Source organism: Chamaea fasciata, unplaced genomic scaffold, assembly GCF_029207755.1.
Source record: "Chamaea fasciata isolate MVZ Bird 193981 ecotype frontalis unplaced genomic scaffold, bChaFas1.0.hap1 SCAF_1, whole genome shotgun sequence".
Taxonomy (NCBI): domain Eukaryota; kingdom Metazoa; phylum Chordata; class Aves; order Passeriformes; family Sylviidae; genus Chamaea; species Chamaea fasciata.
Genome location: NW_027094086.1, coordinates 23,877,821 through 23,897,669, shown reverse-complemented (window position 1 = coordinate 23,897,669; position 19,849 = coordinate 23,877,821). Strand labels below are relative to the sequence as shown.

The 19,849-nt window shown below is 39.4% G+C and overlaps 1 protein-coding gene across 4 annotated transcripts in view; it reads left to right on the top strand.

Annotated features, from left to right (window-relative positions):
• Window positions 1-318: 318 nt before the first annotated feature.
• DPY19L4 (dpy-19 like 4) overlaps window positions 319-19,849 on the top strand; it is a 32,936-nt gene continuing 13,405 nt past the window's right edge. For 3 of the 4 annotated variants that reach the window (XM_066178531.1, XM_066178541.1, XM_066178559.1), the window contains exons 1-14: window positions 319-496; window positions 4,055-4,162; window positions 5,117-5,241; window positions 5,967-6,057; window positions 7,827-7,948; window positions 8,767-8,912; window positions 10,581-10,704; window positions 11,249-11,383; window positions 12,604-12,735; window positions 12,825-12,923; window positions 14,095-14,168; window positions 15,971-16,129; window positions 17,813-17,932; window positions 19,011-19,131. In XM_066178531.1, the coding sequence (XP_066034628.1) occupies window positions 358-496; window positions 4,055-4,162; window positions 5,117-5,241; window positions 5,967-6,057; window positions 7,827-7,948; window positions 8,767-8,912; window positions 10,581-10,704; window positions 11,249-11,383; window positions 12,604-12,735; window positions 12,825-12,923; window positions 14,095-14,168; window positions 15,971-16,129; window positions 17,813-17,932; window positions 19,011-19,131 (1,695 nt within the window). In that variant the 5' untranslated portion in view covers window positions 319-357. Of the gene's footprint in view, window positions 497-898; window positions 1,098-4,054; window positions 4,163-5,116; window positions 5,242-5,966; window positions 6,058-7,826; window positions 7,949-8,766; window positions 8,913-10,580; window positions 10,705-11,248; window positions 11,384-12,603; window positions 12,736-12,824; window positions 12,924-14,094; window positions 14,169-15,970; window positions 16,130-17,812; window positions 17,933-19,010; window positions 19,132-19,849 lie in introns of those variants that run through there. The other variant, XM_066178550.1, reaches the window with a different exon arrangement.

Sequence of the window (19,849 nt, the reverse complement as noted above, 5' to 3'; positions counted from 1 at the left end):
TCCCGCAGGGAGCCCTGACGCCGCCCGGCAGCACCCCCGGCTGTGCCCCGGCACATCCGCTGTGTCCCGGTACATTCCCTGTGTCCCCGTACATCCGCTGTGTCCCGGTACGTTCGCTGTGCCCCGGTACATTCGCTGTGTCCCCGTACATCCGCTGTGTCCCGGTACATTCGCTGTGTCCCCGTACATCCGCTGTGCCCCGGTACATTCGCTGTGTCCCCGTACATCCGCTGTGTCCCGGTACGTTCGCTGTGCCCCGGTGCGCCGCCGCTGGGCTCCGGCCGCCCCCCGCGCTCCGCAGCCGCAGTTCCGGCCGTGGGAGGAAGCGCGGGCCCGCTCCGCTCCGCTCGCCGGGGGATGCGGGAGCACTCCCGCCCCCGCGGCCGGCGGGAGGCGGGCGGCGGCGGCGGCGCGGGTGGGGCGGACGCGTCGCCCCGCAGAGAGCGGCGGAGGGACCCGGCGGCGGGCGGCGAGCAGAGGCCGGCGATGGAGGAAGGTGAGGGGCGGCTCCCCAGGCCGCGGAGCCGGGGCCGGGCGGAGGCGGCCGGGGCCAGGCCGCTGGCTCAGGCCGGCGCTGTGGCCGCCCCTCGCGGTTTGTGCCAGGGCCGCGCCCGGGACCGCGGCGCACGGACCGAGGTGAAGCACCGGGCTGCAGGACACAGGTGGCCTCCCTCGGGCCCCAACCCAGCCCAAGGCAGCCCGTCCTTTGCAGCCCCAAGCGGGAGGCTGGGCCGGTCTCTAGGGGACATGGGGTCTTTTTCTCCTCCCTCGCCTGGTATTGTCTCTGGGCAGAGCGCCTGCGGCAGTGCTGTGGGCTCCGTGCATGCTTTCGTGGGTGTACTTTCTCTTTGGCATCTTTCTGTATGTTTTGGTCAGTCTTCTCTCTCGTTTCGTTAAGTGTTAGCATCCAAAAGGGCCTTGAGGGGAAGCTGTATGAGGAGCGGCTGAAGTCACTTGGTTTGTTCAGCCTGGGGAAGACTGATGGAGACCTCATCGGAGTCTGCAGCTTGCTCAGGAAGGAAGAGGAGGGGCAGGCACTATCTCTTCTCTGTGGTGACCCGAGGGAATGGCCTGAAGCTGCTTATGGGGAGGTTTAGGTTGGTATTAGGAAGAGGTTCTTTACCCAGAGCAGGCTGGGGAGGTTGGGCACTGGAGCAGGCTCCCAAGAGAAGTGGACACGGCACTACGCCTGACAGAGTTCAAGAAGCGCTTTGACAGTGCTCTCAGGCACATGGTGTCATTACTGAGGTGTCCTCTGCAGGGTCAAGAACTAGACTTGGATCATCCTTGCGGGTCCCTTCCAACTCAGCGTATTCTGCAATTCGGTTTCACTTGTAGCGCCTACACAAGCATTTTTCTCCATGTCTTTTCAGTGCAAACCCTTTTTGTAGGGGGTAGGAGATGGCATTTGGTTTTCTTGGAGAAATCAGCAGAAACAAAATTGTTAATGGACACCCAGAAAAATGCAGGAGCAAAACAAGCATATGCAAATTTGTCCCATGGCATGAGAACTCCTGTTCTCAACAGGAGTACTTCTGGAGTTGCACATGGTTTCTGTATGTTTAGAAGTCTCCAGTTGCTTGTCCTCCACAGCCGTGTCCGTCTTCTTATGAATCTGTGCAAACTCTTGGTGTACAGAATGTTCTTTGACTAGGAGTGTTCTGCCTGGAGGTGATGTGCAATGAGTTGGTTCTTTTTAGCCTGACTCACTAGGTTTATTTGAGAACTTCTTGATTAGAAAAGGTAAATCAGTGTTCTCTATTCAGTGTGTTTGTGCACTTCACTAACTGTAGACATCTGGCATGTTTCTGTTGGTCATCCTCTTTTCTAGACTGAGGCATCTCCAATTTGCTTCCTTGTTCCTTGTGTGGGAGCCATTGCAGAACTTAAATCACCCTCATGGCCCTTCTCTGAAGGTTTCCCAGCTCTCTTATCCTTCTTTAGATGAGAAGACAAAAATTACAGACAGTGCTCAATTAGTAGGTGAAAAGTAGATGAGTATAGTGGCACAAAGTAGGAATGAGTTATGTTTTTCTGCAGTTGAAACACAAAAATAAGTGGAATGCATGTTTTCTGAACAAGAACTTGTTTGAACTGGAGACTTAGAGGGAACTGAAAAGCAGATGAAAAATTATGTGCTGGATATAGAGTTACTAGAGACTGTCATCAGTTCAAAATTCTAGATAATTTTTAGTTGTTAGCTTGTTTGACTTTCATTTCACTCTGTTTGAAGGATTCATTGAAGTGAAAACAGCATTTTTCTTGTTTGCAGCAGCAGCAAGAAACAGAAGTAACACACTCACATCTTTTTGTGTTATTGCTTTGGGGTGAAATATGTTGAACAGTCTTGAAAACCGAGGTGAAGATCATTTGCTGACTCAGATGTTGTTGTTTCAGAAGTAGAATTTTAAATTGTTACTTTTTTGGGAGCTATCTATTACTGCTGTTAATGCCATGCTTTATAAGTTTGTTATACTTCTGCTATGGTTCCCTTCTCTGCCAGAGAAGCAAAGGCCTTTTCCTCCAGTGTTCTCAGTGCTGTTGCTTTGGTCATAACTAGAATGACGGGGGCACTCAGTTGTCCTTCCAAGCACATATCACTTTTGTGATCTAGGGTTTTCTCCCACTGTGTTTTATTTTGTGTGGTACAAACGGTTTTTAACTGCAATGCACTTGGTGTTTGCATTGCTGATAAACTTCTGATATACATGTCATGAGGAGAGGCTGGTATACATTTTGTTTTGGATTGACATGATGATAAATGGAAACCCTAAATCTTGCGTTCTTTAAAGTCTTTCCAGTTCTTGTCGTGGTTAAGAGGGTAGATATTTTCTCTTCATTCCATGAAAAATGTTACCATTGAGATCTTGGTTTGCTCAGAATGATTTATAAATTGCTCTGTTAGCACACAGGTATCCTGATACAGGCAGACATTGCTTTAACCATTTATATTTCTATCTGTAGTTTCTAGCTTTTAGATCTAGTAGCCAGGAATTAAAGGTAGACTGAATTAGAATTGAAGTAATATACAACCAGAGTACTTAAAAGCTTTGTTGTGGGGTGTGAAGATTGACACTTCAAGTTTGAGGTTGAATGTGTTTATGAAGGAGCTGTTTTAAGTCCAGGAGAATATTGGTGGCTGCAAAATTTCGAGCAATGTTGGGCAGTAGGTCAAACATGAGAGCTAAAAATTCTGGAGCATGAATTACAGTTACATTAAGTTCATTACACTTCCAGAATGACGTAAATATTGTGGGGTATCTTTAATATAGGAATTACAAAATACTTTTTGCAATGAGTCTTTTTGTATGCAAACTTGCAGTCTGTGAATTAGCCTCATTGCCTTTCAGACTGTAAAATAAATGGGCCAGGACTTCAAACTGCTGCTGCTCACAAAAAAGTTAACAGAAGCCCTTGGTCTTGTGATGTGATCTGTGTGGCTGAGCAGACTGGGATTTTTAATTATATGTTAGACTAAATATTTGTCAATCTGCTTAGTTCCAGTAGATCCAAAAGCAGGGAAAAAAGGGATATTACATTTACTTTATAAAAGCCTTTGCCATATAAATAATAGGCATCTCAATTTAAAAGTAATGGACTAGCCCAATTTTTGTATCCCACTGCTATAGCAGCGTAAAACCAGGATGAGAGTAGAATGGAATTGGCACAAGTTTCTCCCGGTATCTGCATCAACTTATCTCAACTACTGATTTCCTTCATTTCTGTTCATCAAATGAAATAAACCAGTTAGCTTCCAGTTTGGATTCTGGCTAATCCCAGAGTATGGCCTCAAGGGAATACTTTTTTTTTTTTTCTAAGGAATAACGTAAGAATTGATTTCTGTAGTTACATTTCTGTAGTTGTATTTATATTTAATCTGTTTTATTGTTATTTTAGTTGGGTGGTATGGCATCCTTTAATTGAGATTTTGTCAAATATATCTTCCGTGGATTGAATCAGGAGCAGTAACTGGCTGCTACCTGCTGCTGTGTGGGTTTCCCAGTGTGATTTTAGGTGTTGTGTTGCAGTAACTTAAAAAAAAAATTGTCTTCAGGGGCAGCAGACCTGCGACAGAGAAAGAAACAAAACTGCACCGAATCTGACAAAATGGCTCCAGAGGAGAGAAACAAAGAAAATTCAAAGCTGGGAAGGTCGCCAAAATGTAAGCTGCAGAATTTTTAGCTGACTTGATTGTTTTTTTCATTGTTCTCTTACATTTTATGGGAAGATATTTGTAGCAGAGTAATTTTTAACAGTCTTAACTTTGAATTAGGTTTTTGAATATTTCAAGGGAAAACAGGCATGCACATTAGAGTTCTTTAATAATTTCATGTATTGGAGAGTGAAATGGTAGTCTTGGACTGTTTCAGGCTTGGGGAGGTAGAGACAGGGAAGTTAAGAAATTTACTGTTACTGTTTGCTTACAAATAAATATTTTTATTGCTCCTGGAATGATCTTCTGGTTGGAAGCTGAAATGCATGAAGTAATGGTACTGAAACAAGAACAGACAGAAAGTCCTTACAGCTTTTCAAGAAACAGAACTAAAACTAGGTTTAATTTTAGGTAAATGCTCACCAAGTTACCAAAAACTTTTATTCTAAAGTACATACTAACTCGAGGGAGCTACAGATGAAGTAGATACACTTTGTATGAGTTTGGTAAAATTCAGATTTTTTTTGTTCTTACATTCAAAAACAGAATGGAAAATAGAATGTCTCAGAAATTATGTTAGATGTGGTGTGCCACCTCTGTCTGTTAATGTCTTTAAGAAGTTTGTGGTGTTTTGTGTAGAATCTAGAGTTTGTTCTATTTATATGGAAGAGGCTTTTCTTTCTTGGAATTCATCTGAAAACAAAGTTTGCTGAACAAAATTTGCAATGTAGTGTGTGAGTGAGTATTTTGTCTGAGGATCCTGTGAAGCAGTGATAACAACTGGGAAAGAAAACTGCAGGACAGGAATAACAAACCAGTTTTCAGTGTATCTGTGCTGCTAATGGTGATAATTCTCATGCCAGTAAGTTCACTTGATGCTCATGAATCAGAGTCATGTGTAGGATGTACTGTTTGTTTCTCAGTCCTCTGGACTATTTTAGCTTTTTGACTGTTCATTTTCAGATCTGTTAATCCAGCGTTTTGCAAAGCTTTTCTTTGGCTGTCTCGCTGCAGTCACCAGTGGAATGATGTATGCTGTGTACCTCTCTACGTATCATGAGCGGAAATTCTGGTTTTCCAGCAGGCAGGTAAAGATAAACTACTGAAACAAAAGCCAAATTGTGTCCTTGAAATCAAATCTGATCCATGTCATGTTGAAACTACTTGCAGAATCCTGTGTTCTTCTACTGAGGCCTCTGTCTTTGAAACAGGTTTTTTTTTTTTCTTTTTCTTTTCTTTTTTTTTTTTTTCTTTTTCTTTTTTTTTTTTCCCTCCTGCTAACAGTTGTCGTGCCTTGTCATGCTTCTCTATGTTTTTCCATGCCATCCTTTTATCCTTAAAATACCTTTCTAAAATATGGAATAATAATTGAAGCATACTGGGATTGCAGAGGCTAATCAACAGAAATACCTGTTGGCTCTTTGGAGTGATTATTTGTTTGTTTTGGATTTGGGAGGTTTTGGGGAGGGGTTTTTTGTGTTTTTTGGTTGATTGGTTTTGTTTTCTTAAGAACTCCATTATTAAGTGAAGTGTAGAGAAAGTTGAATGAAATTTCTGAATATGAAAAGATCCTGTGGATTTTGTGCTGACTTAAAATGTGGATTTGAGTTGCTCTGATTCTGAGCATGTTTGCTAAGTTACAGAGAGCATTATGTACCTGATAGAAATACTGTGAAAATTAATGTTTTGTGGAATATTTTGAAGATGTAGAGTGAAGTCATAACCATGTACTGTGTTACAAAACCAGTCTATCTGGAAATATATTGTCTTCTCTGGAAAGAGATTACAGGAGATTAATTTTTTGTTTTCCTAGGAACTTGAACGAGAAATTACATTTCAGGGTGACAGTGCCATTTATTACTCATTCTATAAAGAACTGCTAAAGGCTCCATCCTTTGAAAGAGGTACAAAACTCATTTGTTTTATTAACTTTTAAAAGTCCTGTTTTCTTTGGAGACAGTAAAAAAGACTGCGCACTGGGGAGACTGATTAGAACCCTAACCCTATTCTCTTATGTAGGTGTATTGGTCAGATTAATTGAAAGCCACACGCTGTCCTGACTTTGCAGTGCCTTTTCAAAACCAGTATTTAACTATCCTGTATTCCAGCAGATTGCCTTTAATCAATACTCCAGGATAGGGTTAGTATTATGCTTCTGATGCTCTGTATCAAAGTTATCATTGGGTTTGACCATGTCACAGTAGTGGATTTTCTGCCATGTAAATATAATTTATGCTGAATTTGGGAATGAGGGATAAAAATTACTGTTTTCCATACTCTGTCAGAAGACAGAACAGTTTCTGTCACAAGCTGATCTGCTCCATCCTGTCCCTGCCAGAAGTTTTTACTCTTGTCAGCTGTGATGAATAGATGCTGATGAGCACTGAGTGGTGGGGACAGAAAGCAACAGGAAGGAGAACAGACTGAGTGACAATGATCTCTCCTTCCTTTGTGCACTTGCTCTTTATCCTGCACTGGCTCTGGGGCTCATTGACCCTGGATGCCTAAACCAAAGGGACACTAAAGCAGTGGAAAGAAGAAGGAGCACTTCCATGCTATTTCAGGGAGTCCAGAAGTGCACTCCACTAGCCTGGGGCTGGAACTCAGGAGGGAAGAGAATGAACTGCCCTATCTTGCAGTGGTCAGCCACTGAATTCGTTCAGTCCCTTTGTGAAACCTCACTGAAGCCAGTAAAACTAAACCTTGTGGTTAGCCTTTTATTGGTTGAACATTTTCCCAGCTGAAATGTTGCACATCAGCGATCTCTGAGGTCATTGGTACACTCAGTGCCTCATGACCTCTGGGGGTATATTGCCCATGCTGTCTGTGAGTGGATGGGCTGCATGCCTCATTCAGGGATGCTGTCTCTGCAGACAGGTAAACTCATGTGTCCGTAAGACATCCAGTCTTCAGGAGTGCATTACAGCTGTGCTGAACCCAGTTGTAAGTCCTGAAAGACCTGGTTTGGCCTGCAGAGGACCAGCTGCAGACCATGCACCAAGATATGCTCAGAGGTGGAAACAGTTGTATGGTTTGACTTTTGCGTTGTTTTTGGGTCTTTTGTTCTCCCCCATATCTCGATTTGGATTGTTTTTGCTCTTCCCTCTATGGTCCTAAGTATTGACAAGTCTTTTCTTTATTTAAAACATTTTGGAATGATCCTTCAAGTATGGCAGCTTCAATTCCATCTTAACCCCGCAGAAAGGCACATCATGTTTGGTGAATGATTCTTAGAAACGTCAGAAACTCAGAGCTGAAAGGGATGATGAGGCCATCATACCTGATGTCCTTCTGGAGATGGGTTTAATACATCCTGCTCATCCCTATTAGAGCTGTCTCACTCCTTATGATCTTCCTGTGAAGGTGATCTATTGGCAAGTAGTTCCAGGACTGCATCAGTGTGTCACTGAAAAGAATGTGCTTCAGATGATTAGTTTTGGGCCTTCTATTTAAAGACTAGATGAAAAAAGGGTAATAACTTTATAGCCAGATCAGTAGGTGGAATGGCATCTAACACAGAAATTCTCCTTCCTTTAAAACGAGGTGTGGTGAATCCGTCAGTAGCTTTAATGATCAAATCTGTTTCCCCCTACCTTTGAATACACTTTGGTGTCTTTTAGGAGCAGCAGTAGTAAGTGATTCCAAGAATAATATTTTTCTTTTTTGTCTGTAGGTGTTTATGAGTTGACACACAACAATAAGACAATATCACTGAAGACCATAAATGCGGTCCAGCAAATGACTTTGTACCCAGAGTTGATTGCCAGTGTTTTATATCAAGCATCTGGTAGCGAAGTATGTGCATTTCTCCTATTTTCTGTACTTTCACTGTGGTTATATCTGTGTATGTGTGTATGAGACTTTCTGTGCTGTATCCAGTGTACACAAAAACAAAACAATTTTTTGTTGAATGAATTGAGCTAAGGCTCTCACCAGGTCCAGGCTCTCCTCAATTCTGATAGGATTCTGGGGGTTTAACACTAACGTTTTCTGTTATTCTTTACTTCTACAAACTGCTTAAAAAATTCAGGAGTATCTGTGCTATCCAACAGGAAAGTAACTCCTTTGGAGTACAGAAGTCTGTTATAATGGTATCTGTCTGCCCATTCTCACAGGGAAAAGCACTTCTGTAGATTAACCTTTTGTCAGTTTCCACTCCACTCTCTCAGGCTTTGTTCTGCTTATGCTGCATACTTGGATACTCTCATTATTTTCCCTTTTTTATTATTTACTTATTTTAGAACCATTTTTGCCACATCTTTACTTCTTCAAGTTCTTTCCTTTTATAACTTCTTCTAGTAGTCCTTTGAACTTTATATCCCACTGCAGCACAGATTTATTAAATCTGACACATAGAGCGTTCAAGCTAAAGCAAATTCTAAAATCATGGCACTGGCAAGCTGAGTCCTGAAGTGTGCACTTAATTCACACTGCTTTGTTCTTCCTGAGCCCCAAATGAAAGCATGCCCAGTACTTTTCTAGAATAGGAGGCGTCTCTTACCTGTTTGTAAAGCACCTAGCACATTGTTAGCAATAACAAATTGTAAATAGTAATAATTTCCAGCTTCAGCTCAGTTGCCACTATGTCTCTTCGTTTTTATTTGTAATTTCAGGAAGTTATTGAACCAGTGTATTTCTACATTGGTATAGTTTTTGGACTGCAGGGAATTTATGTGACTGCATTGTTTGTAACCAGTTGGGTTATGAGTGGGACTTGGCTGGCAGGAATGCTGACTGTAGCATGGTTCATTATTAACAGGTAAGAAAAACATCTTTATACAATCTAGTTTGTCAATAAGGCTTTTTAAAATACTAGTGGATTGAAGTGATTTTAATTAGTGGATTGAAATGCTTTTATAAAGCTTTGTGTTCTCACTGTGAGAGCAAAATCTTATGGTGAATAGAAAACATTTCCAAGAGATTAATTGACTCTCATGATGATTTTTTTAATGGAAAGGCCTCCTGTTGTCCAAACCATCCACATTACCAGTTGAACTGACTTTATATATGTGTGAATACGGAAGTATTAGCACACAATTTTATTTTTCAAAAATATTTCTCAGAAGATTTAGTTTTGTGCTGATGAAGAATGAAGACAAATGTTCAAAACAGCTGTAAAATAGAACTGCAGTCTGGAACTGGCCAGCTCTAAATATTGTGACAGTTGTCCAGTGGCATAGAAAGAAATTATGAAGTGCTTTTTTTTTTTAAGAATATTTGTTTTTTGAGTCTTCTTTTTGTAGTGGGTTTTTCTGCATAGTGGATTTTTCTTAGATGATCCTAATATCAAGATTTTTTTATTTTAAAACAATTCACTTGGAATTCCCCTTCCCCTTATGAAGCACCACAATAATAGGGAGCCTCATTTGGACAGTGAAAACCTACGTTCATGCTCTTGGTTTGTCACCATGGAGCTCTGGGGCTTTCTGTGAACTTGAGAGCACTTGAAATGAAAGAACTATGGAGCAAAATGTTGGAGATATACCTTTAAAGTTGAACTGTTGGGAAGCATCTTCTAGGAGTCTGAAGTCATCATGACAGAATCTGTGATTAGTAGCTGAAAATACTGTTCATCGAGCTCGTGTGAACAGTGGAAAGTAGGAATAAATATGTAATTTTTTTCAACAGTGAATAAGATTAAACAGTGTCAACAAAATGAAAGGTTTAGTAGTTGAAAAAGCTCCGAATATGCCTCTGTAAGAGGCTTCAGAGGAAAAAATGAAAGGTGATGCTTTTAAATACCTAAATGATAAAGGAGCTTGAGGTTGCTTTTTAAAGGCATAGTAGACACAAAGAAGACTATGCACCTCTGAGACTGATGCCTTTGATCACATTTGAAAGCGTAGCTTGTGCTTCTGAGTCACTTTAGCACTTTAACACTTTCACCTACACCTCTAATTGTGTGGATACTGTCAAGTCATTCCATGAGAAAACCCTGCATGCTCCCCATCCATCTTTAATCTCTTGTTTTGCTGGGCAGAATTTTTTCCTGTAGACAAAATATTTGCTGCTGCTGCTTTGAGGAAGCACCACTTTGTATCCTAAGTATGTTGTGCACAGCTGCCTAAATCACTTGTTTAAAACATATTGTATGAGAACTGAAAAGAGTCTTTTCTCTCAGCTAGGAGCTGATTTTCATTGCAGGTCGGAAAAGGCCCGAGGCAGATGCTTTTTGGCTTCAGTCCTATAAATGCCAGCTAACATGGAAACCTGCTAAATAGATGAGTAAAGATTGGGCCTTCCATGCTGTTAATAAATTTGTGAACTGTATCAACATCAAAATTGTGTCAGTGTTACTACGCACCAAAATAAGGAAAAGTTTGCTTGCAAGGCCACTTTTACAACTGGAAGTGACATTTAGGCTTTCCTTGATTTTTTTTGTTGCATTAATATTTTAATATTTTTGTTTCTTTGTACTTTATTCTAGGACAGATACAACAAGAATTGATTACTCCATACCATCAAGAGAAAATTGGGCTTTGCCGTATTTTGCATGTCAAGTAGCAGCTCTCACAGGCTATTTAAAAAAGAACCTAAACTGTTCTGCTGAGGTAAAGCAAAATCAGTTTCTTAATAAAGAGCTGCTGGTAAAACTACTCTAGGGTAGTTACTTCTGCTATTGTTGCCCTTCTGGGCAGAAAACAGTAGATGTTTTGTTTCTTTTCAAAAGAGCCAGTTGGATGTCACCTAGGCATGTGCAGTTTTTTGCTAAGCAGTTTGTTCCCTACCTTCTTATGCCCCCAGGAGGATTCAGAGAGGACAGTGTGGTAATGGGCCATGTGCTGCTTTTTTTTTTTTTTTAAATAAACCGAGGCAGAATTTATCTCATGTAAACTGTTTCTCTTGAAGAAGATGGTTGTTTCTTTCTTACCCTGACTCTCTCTCTAAAACGTTTCTTCTGATTGGCTTGAAATGTTTCTGAATATTTCAGTAATTACTTTCTTCCATCTGAAAGTTAAGCACATTTGAAGTCATTATTTTAATTGTTTTCCAAAATAATAAATAATTTCCATAGTTTAATGACCTCTCAGTTACTTGGTGACAGTCATGCTTGGGTACAAAATTAATGCTTCTTCTTTTCTTTTTTTCTTCTAGAAGTTTTGTTATCTTTTGGTGAATGCTTCAACATATACCTTCATGATGATGTGGGAATACAGTCATTATCTCCTGTTTGTCCAGGCTGTTTCTCTTTTCCTGCTAGACAGCTTTGCCCTAGCACAGACAGAGAAGGTATTGGAACTTTTCAGCCTTCTGATAGTTGGGGACTTAGAGGCAGGCTCTGAGGTGCCTGCCATTGATACTGGTCAGGAGCTCCAGAGGGCACAAGGGACTGAGGGATGAGTGTCTTGCAGCCTGGGCCCAGCTGAAGTGCATGTGATATCCATCAGAAGAATAAAACAACTTTAAACTGAGTCTCTCTTGGACTGCTGTGTTGGGATAGAAGCTAAACAAAGCTTCTGAGACCTGAAACATCCTTGGAGAGCTAAAAGAGTGATGAATGATACTCCTCCATTTTGACATAGCTGCCTCTTTTCTTTCTCTTATTCACAGCAGGGTGGGCAGACCAAAGAAGTGCTCTGTTGGCTCTGTGCAGTTAAAGGGCTTATTTTCACCCTCCGTGGCCTGTCCTGCACTGATTTGCCAATAAATAGACTAGACAGCTGTTGAAGGCAAATTGATTTTTCAATACAAGGAAGTATTTAAATTTATTCTGCAAAATGGTTCTTAGAAATGTTGCAACAATAAGGCATTTTTATTCTGTCTGTTGCAGTTGTACATATGCTCCTTTGTACAGGCGTGCCTTCTGGTTTTATTAGATATCAAACTGCATGCAATTCTAATTCTTCCCACCTTCTTTCAGTGTCTTTTTATTTTGTTCCTCAGCAGTGGGAAATGTTTGATCTATTGTAGTTTAAAGCAGAGTGTATAAGGGAAAAGATGGGTGTTTTGGTAAAAGTCTGAAGAATCAAGCATCAAGGTTTATAAGATCTGTTTATCAAATAGTAAATAACAGCAAGTATTAATAATAGTCTGAGTATTCCTGAGACAGGTTAATGAACAAGTTATTTTGAGGGCAAGGAAAGCACCTATTTGCAGGTGGGCTCTGTCACAAGTTGTGTGTTCTTACTGGTGCCTTGTAGTTACTGCTTTGTGCTGCATCACAGGGAGGTGTTAATGAATGGGGAAACCTGGTAAAATACTCCTGCTTCTGGCATTTTTACAGGATTCTTGTGAAGTAATTGCCCAGTAGTTACTGAGGCTGACCAGGCTCATTTTCATGTGCAATTCTTTCCAGAGCCAAATGGTACCTTGCTAGACTCGTGATTGAAGGATTGAGATCTCTTAATCCCCTGATTAACAGAAGAATGGCTGAGCTATCTACTGCTCTAAAAAGCAGGATTTATATCCACTGTAGTTTTATTTTATTGTTTTATCTTTTTCTTCAACAGGTGCATGAGGTATACAGAATCTACCTGTTTTCTCTCATTGGGGGGTACCTTCTGCAATTTGAAAATTCAGCCTTACTAGTGTCACCATTACTGAGTCTTGTAGTAGCTTTAATGCTCTCCAAATCCCTTCAGGTAACTAGACTTTCTCCTAACCCTGAGTGTAGTTTTAAAATTTAAACTGAACTCCAAATGATAACTGCATTCTTTAAATATTTTTGCAGATGAATATGAAAAAAAGTACATTTGTGTCAAGATTGCTGAAAATAATGTATATTTATTTGGTACTTACAGTAGCAGTGACACTAAACTTCTTATTAAAGGTAAGAAATTATTTTAATTTCAGAATCTAAATGGAGAATTGCAGATGTATCTTTAAAAAATCTTTTGAAGTGTTGCTTATCTTATTGATATGATAGTTCATAGCTTAATTCATAGTTAGTATGAGTACTAAAATTTGAGTAATTTTGTAGCAACTCAAACAGCTTGGTCTTGTTGGGGTTTTGGTCTTTTGGGTTGAAACAGTGTAGAAATACTCTACAAAAGACATCTTGTCTATTTTATAGATACGGGGTTTGTTACAACTTGAGTGGCCTCTACAGTCTAGTCTAAATATTAAAACAATATTCTTGTGCATGGTGACACAATGAGCAAGGAATAAGTATAAGTAGTCTTAGGGTAGATATTAATTTTCAATTACATTTCAAGTAAAACATGGGAATAGAGGCTTTCACTTTGTGTGGGGGTCAGTTAGGGGTTGAGATTACACAGTGGATTTTAGCCTGGTCTTGTATTCTGATTAGCAGTTCCCTCTTGTGCTGGCTTTTTACACATATTATTGTGCTTTTCTTCTATGTCTCAAACTTACCATGGTTGTGGTAATTAACAGTATTGACTTAAAAGTAGAGAAACTACTGAACCCTAGAAGGCTTGAAAGAACGCTCATCTAATTATTTTCTTGTGCCATTCAGAACGGCTAGCCTTGATGTATCTCCAGGAAAATCTAACCTTAAAAAATATGAGTTAAATTACAGTTATGAATAAGTTACAGAACTTCAGGCAGCTCAGACAATCTGTGTGAAGATTACAAATGCTCATGACTTTTGCTCAGCTGCAGTCCTGTTTTCTAGTGGAGCCAAGCACAGCACTCTTAGGCTTGCTTTGGAGTAAGTCTGTGTCTGTTTTCCATGATCCTTTTTACAGTGCTTAGTAGTCTTTTGACAAGTTATTGTCAGCTTTTCACTTGCCCTCCTGTTGTGGTATGGGAATGGCATGAAGGTAATAGCATTCTCAAGGGAGCCCTAAATATAGGTTGATTGAAGTGAAGGTTTAGAATCCTATACCAGTACTTTAATTAGTGCACTTAATCCATTTTGTTAGTTCTGACTAAATCTTGGATAGTTGATCATTACCTGACATTTTGCAGTCTGAATGACCATGTGAAAGCTGTTTCCAATATTTTGTATGATTTTTCTCTGCTAAATTAATTTTCAGATGTTCATTCCTCATAAAGAAAATGAGCATTTGCTGAAGTTCATTGAAGTAAAACTTGGCTTAAACACAACTAAGTAAGTTTATTTAAACTCTTTACACCTCCCAAGATATTCAGACTTTTGAAACTGCTCTGAGAAGTGTAACATTTCAGTGGCTTGTGAGAATCTTATAGTGGAGCTAGGGAAATAGTTTAGTTATTTGTTGTCTATTTTTAAGATTGAAATAAAAAAAATGCACATGCAGAATTTACTTAGGGAACTGAGGTTTCTGAGGTACTTCAATATTTTTCATGCCTTGGGGTGAAAGCATTTAATGGATTTTTTTTTCTCTTGTGATGTTGAAGAGTTAAAACTTTCTGTACCCTGTCTAGTGTTTTTAAAAAGACTTGAAAGCAAAGATCATAGGGTACAGGTGGCAATATGTGCTTTTTATAGCCTGGAAAAGAGGGCTTTGGAAAGAGTCGTGAACTATTGACACTACCTCAAAAAAGGCTTGGGTTGTGAGTACCCCTAAGCCCCCTTGTATGTTTTGGAATAAATTAGGACAAGAGGTATCTTGAAAGTCAGAGGGAATTGTTGTGATTCTAAGAAAAAACATGAGTATCTGTAAAAGAGTTGGATGTTGGACTGCAAGATGTCATGGCAACAGATTTTCTGGAAAACTTCCAATGGAGTGTTAGTATGGACGGACACACTCCTGGACCCAAGCCAAGACTTAATTCTGTGCAGAAATTGGAGCTCTCTCTGAAGAACTGCATCTCTCTTACAAAAAACTACTTCACAGCCTTTCAGGGGAACAAGTGGAAAATGACATCACACCCAACTGAAGCTGTTGGGGAAGTTTTGGAAGACAAGATGCAGTGACGTTGACTACGATGCATTGTTTAACACACACACATACCCATTCTTAAGTGTTTTGAAGAAAAGAAAGGACTCCTGATCAGGATTTCAGTTTATTCAGCTCCCAGGTATTAATGGATTTTCCTTTTTTCCCCCTGGGGCCTTGCTAAATGTCACTTTTCAGGCTGTCAGACTCTGCAATGAAGCCAGAGATTGAGACAAACTGGGTGCCTTTATGCCTGGAACACTGTGTAGCTGTGTATTGAAATCATGATTTGCAGCACAAGAGCTTCAAGATCTGTCTTTTAAGGCCAGTTTGGACATGCCCAGCTGTTAACCTATAAACTGATTCTGTCTAATTGAAAGTGGTTCTGTTCTCTAGTCTTCCCTTGGGAGAAAATGAACAGGGGGCAAAACAAAACAAAGTAAGACAAGAATGCATTCACAGCCCCACCACGCTGCACCACTTCCAGCTGAGAATACACACTGACAGTACTTCTTGGCATAGTGTATTATCTTCCTGCTTGCTAACTGAGAAAGAAGAATGATCAAGTGGCTTCAGCTACAGAACTAGAATTTCAACATCAAGGATTTTATTCCTGGCAGCGCCTCAGGTTTCTTTGTGATCTCAGATGACCACTTCCCCTTCTTCATCTCCTTGTTTGGAATGAGGACAAGCATACCTTCTTGTATCAATATCTCTAAAATCTTAATCCACTGTGACAACAAGATTCTTTTGGTCCCCGTAATGGAGTTATATGGGAGGTTGGGCTTTTGTAATATAACGGACTTGTAGTCTTGTCTCTTCAGATCACAGATACTTTTTGGGAAGATAAACTTTTGACAGTTACTCCAAAGAGTATTTTCAAAGCAGTTTCAAAAGAAAAAAAGATAATTCTTCAAAGATGAATTTCAAGTAATTTCCTGTGACATGAATAGGTTAAACTGTGATTGTTTTGTGCTGGGTTGTTGGGGGTTTTTTTTCTAATCTATGGGATATTGTTACTGTTTTTAATTGAATGTTTTTGCCTTACTAGGAATTTTACAATGAATTGGCTCCTTTGTCAAGAATCTCTTCAGGCACCCTCCCAAGACTTTTTTTTGCGACTAACACAGTCATCACTGTTGCCTTTTTATATTTTAGTATTAATTATCTGCCTTTTTTCTGTAACTCAGGTCATTTTTAGGAGAATTTGGTAAGTAACTTGATTGTATGAAAAATAAGTTTAAAATAAGAGGCTCCTAGATGCCTCAGGGAATGATCATTATGTTTGTTGCAACAAAGTTTGTTGTACCATTGAGCTTGTCAATGTGCAAGCGCCAGTGGGAAGACCCACCAGAGCCTCCTAAAGAAAAATCTTTTAGTGAGGAGGACTTTTAGTGAAAAGTCTTTTCTTGAGCATCCCTCCTGTCAGGACAGGGAGTTGTCATTGGTTTGTTTCCCTGCAGGTGCAGTTCCTTCAGACCTCTAGCTAATGTTTGCTGATGTATTTGTCTCTTCCCACTGACAGAGAAAGATGTTATATCTGTAATTCTCCTTCCAACAGCAAAGTTATCTAATTGTTGCTAGAATTTGTTTTTCTGTTTTGGATTTGGGGTTTTGGGTTTTTTTGAAGTTTACATGTTGAGAAAGATGAGATGGGTGGAGCTGAGTGGACTTTGGGTTTCTAATGCTTCACTGTTGTTTTTTAAAAACACTTATTTACTGTGATAAGGTCCACTAGCCTTTGCTGCTTGGAACAGATCTGAAGTAAAACTGGCTCAATTAGTTTCAGTTTCACAGTGATTCACAGTTCCCTTGAGAGAAGGGATAGTGCAACTGTCTTTGTAAAAAGACCAAGAATACAAACACTGTAGATCCTAGCATAACTTGTCTTGGAAACTCAGTGGTTAGGAAATTATCTCTTCCTGGTAGAAGATGAATGGTGTAACTGCTCAGATACTGGAACAAATTTCTCACTTGTCTGCCGCAAAAATCAATAGATTTATTTCAAGGATGAAGGCTTCTAACAGATAAAGCTTATGCTGCTATAAATGAAAATGTTTGTCAGGTTGGATGTGTAATAGGATATTCAGAACAATGGAGTGAACTTCTTACCGTTTGTTAGTGGTTGAAATAACTATTTATTACTTTGTAATAAATACACTATGTCCAATACCTTTTTAAAGAAAAGCTTAAAATAAACCTTGTCCCTCTTTTTAAATTTATTTTTGAAGAGTTAATAATATCAAAATATTTTTTCTAATTTTTATAAGGAAGCTTATTATAAAAATGTAACCTGAAATCACATCATAGTAGAAAGAATTGTTAAGTATTCTGTGCCTTGCTGTCTTGTTAGTAGAAAACCTTTCATTGCAAGATTTTGGCTTTGATTTTTATTTATAATATATTTTTATTTAATACATCACCATAATTTATAATAATGTGACTAAAAGCTACTTTCGTTATCTTTGTTGTGCACACATTCCATGCACAATTATCCTACAGATTCCATAATTCTTTACCAAGTTAATGGTATGAAGGAACTTAAAATGTGTGTTCAGCATGATTTGTCTAAATGTTTGTAGAGTGTACATGCTCTTAAATTAGACTTTCTCATGGTGCTGAATTACCTTAAAGTAAGATTTATGGTCATAGGCAGCCACCCCATTGTATTAATTTACAGCCATTGCTCCAGAGAGGTTGCAATCTAAAACAAGGGACAGTGGGTACTGATAGGTCATTGATCAAGTACAAAGAGCAAGTAAACAATGCAACAATATTATATGCCATGATATGGAATGATCTCAGTACACTGCTGACTTTAAAGTATTTTTATTGGCACCTTTTCCTGGGGTAATATCTGGATTAAATGATGTCTCATTTTCTCCATCTGCAGTGGTGAACCACTGAAAGAGACAGTTAAACTTGAGGATGGTCGAATTGGAGAGAGGCCAGAAATAGTTTATCATGTAATTCACACAATTTTGCTTGGTTGTCTAGCGATGTGTTTGGAAGGGTAAGTCTGATTTTGACGTATCTCTTTTGAAAGCAGCAGAGTTCCTTACTGGACATGATATGCTTTGAAATTCACCCTTTTTCGGAAATAATTTTGGCATATAGTGACACTACTTAGGAGTAGTCAAAGGTAATTTTGGCTATAATTTGGATATGGTTATATGAACACGTGTGCTTGGTCTCTTTAACATGTTTTCCAAACTTTAATGCAGCCAAGATCCAAGACATCAATTGAATCACATTTTAATCAGTTTTTAAATGGTATTTAAGTGTAGAACTGTGCTGTAATTATTTTTAGCAAGAGCTTGTGTTGTATTTGGATGAACAGAATAGTCCTGGAATATTGGGACATGGAAGATTTCTTATCCCTCTCTTGTGTGTAGACTACCACGAAGTCTACCTTTGCTTGACATGTTAAAGCAGTAGCAGAACTAATTTCAAAAGTATTGTGTTAGTCCTTAAAGCTAGAGACGCTGATGTTTGGAAGACATTATTGTTCTAATCTTGTTTCTCAGCTTAATCAGATGTCAAGCTTTTGTTGTTATTAGGCTCCTCATCCTAAAATCTAAATATTCATAAATACTGCTTAAAGTGAGCAGACTGTTGTGTTATCCTGTAGTTGTTCTAAGCTGACTAGTCTACCCTTAAGAGGAGGACAGCACCAGCAAATCATAAATTGTTAATTAAATATTTCCCTTTCCTTTTTTCAGGAACTCTCTTATAGTACATTTTCTGTACAGTTTGCCAAATAGCTGCTTTTTATCCCTTCTTGGCTGGAAAAACACAACAGCCAAGTGACTACTATTCTCTGTTTTTCTTTCATCCTCCCATGAACTCTGTGAAGGATTTTGTCATTTTTTTACCTTGGGTCTTGCTCCTCCATCTCACAGCAGATAATCAGGTGCCAGCTCTTCTGCTAGAGATTTCCTTGGTTTACCCTCCAGTGCCATCAAAGCTGACCTCAGATTGTTTGAGCATCCAGACTGTTTGACATAAGAAAAAAATCTGAATGTTTTTATAGTAGTTGGAGTACAGAGGCATACACAGGGTCCCAACTAAGTTATTGCAGTGTTTTTCAGAATGAAATATCTATGGACACCTTATGTTTGCATGCTTGCTGCATTTGGTGTGTGCTCTCCTGAACTCTGGATGACGCTTTTCAAGTGGCTTCGACTGAAAGCTGTGCACCCAATACTGCTGGTGAGTTGCTGTTGCCAAAGTCTTGGAAAATGCAGCTAGCAAGCATATAGCTTTGCAAACGACAATTACTACCTCAGACCCATGAAAGAACCCATGAAAACAACAGGTTGTTTTGTGAGCAGTGGATTGCATGTGGTCTGCTTTTTCCATGTCTTTCATTTTTAGTTTCACATGTTCTCTGGTAGCTGGTGATAAAGTTGTGTTTTCACTACAACCTTTCCTCATAAAAAGCAGAGCTGTCTTCATCTCCCTTTCACTCTTATCATCTTCTTTTAACAAATCTTTGAGACCTCAGTCTCTCTGTCTTACCTAGTTGGGATTGGTCAAAAAGGTCATGCACTTTTTAGGAGGAATGCAGATGAAAAAGTACGGGTGCACAGGGAAGACATATAAGCTTTTTTTCACTGAGAAATGGGTCTTAAAAGGGTGTAGTAAGGTGTATTTAACTGCTGAGAGTAAAACTGCTTCATAAGAAATTGTAAGTCAAACTCCTTTGAAAAAGATTTTTTCATGTATGGCCATTATAGAGAAGTGTTGTGACTGAAGTTAAGCTTGTGTTACAGAGCAAACGACTCCCCTGCTTCCAACCCTAGCTTTATTCTCAATATGACAAGAGTGGCTTTGTGTGATTTTTAGCAGCTTTGTGCATTGGTTTTATTAATAAAATAGGGATAGGATATTGCTTTCCCTAAATTCAAGAGGCTTATAGGAATAAATG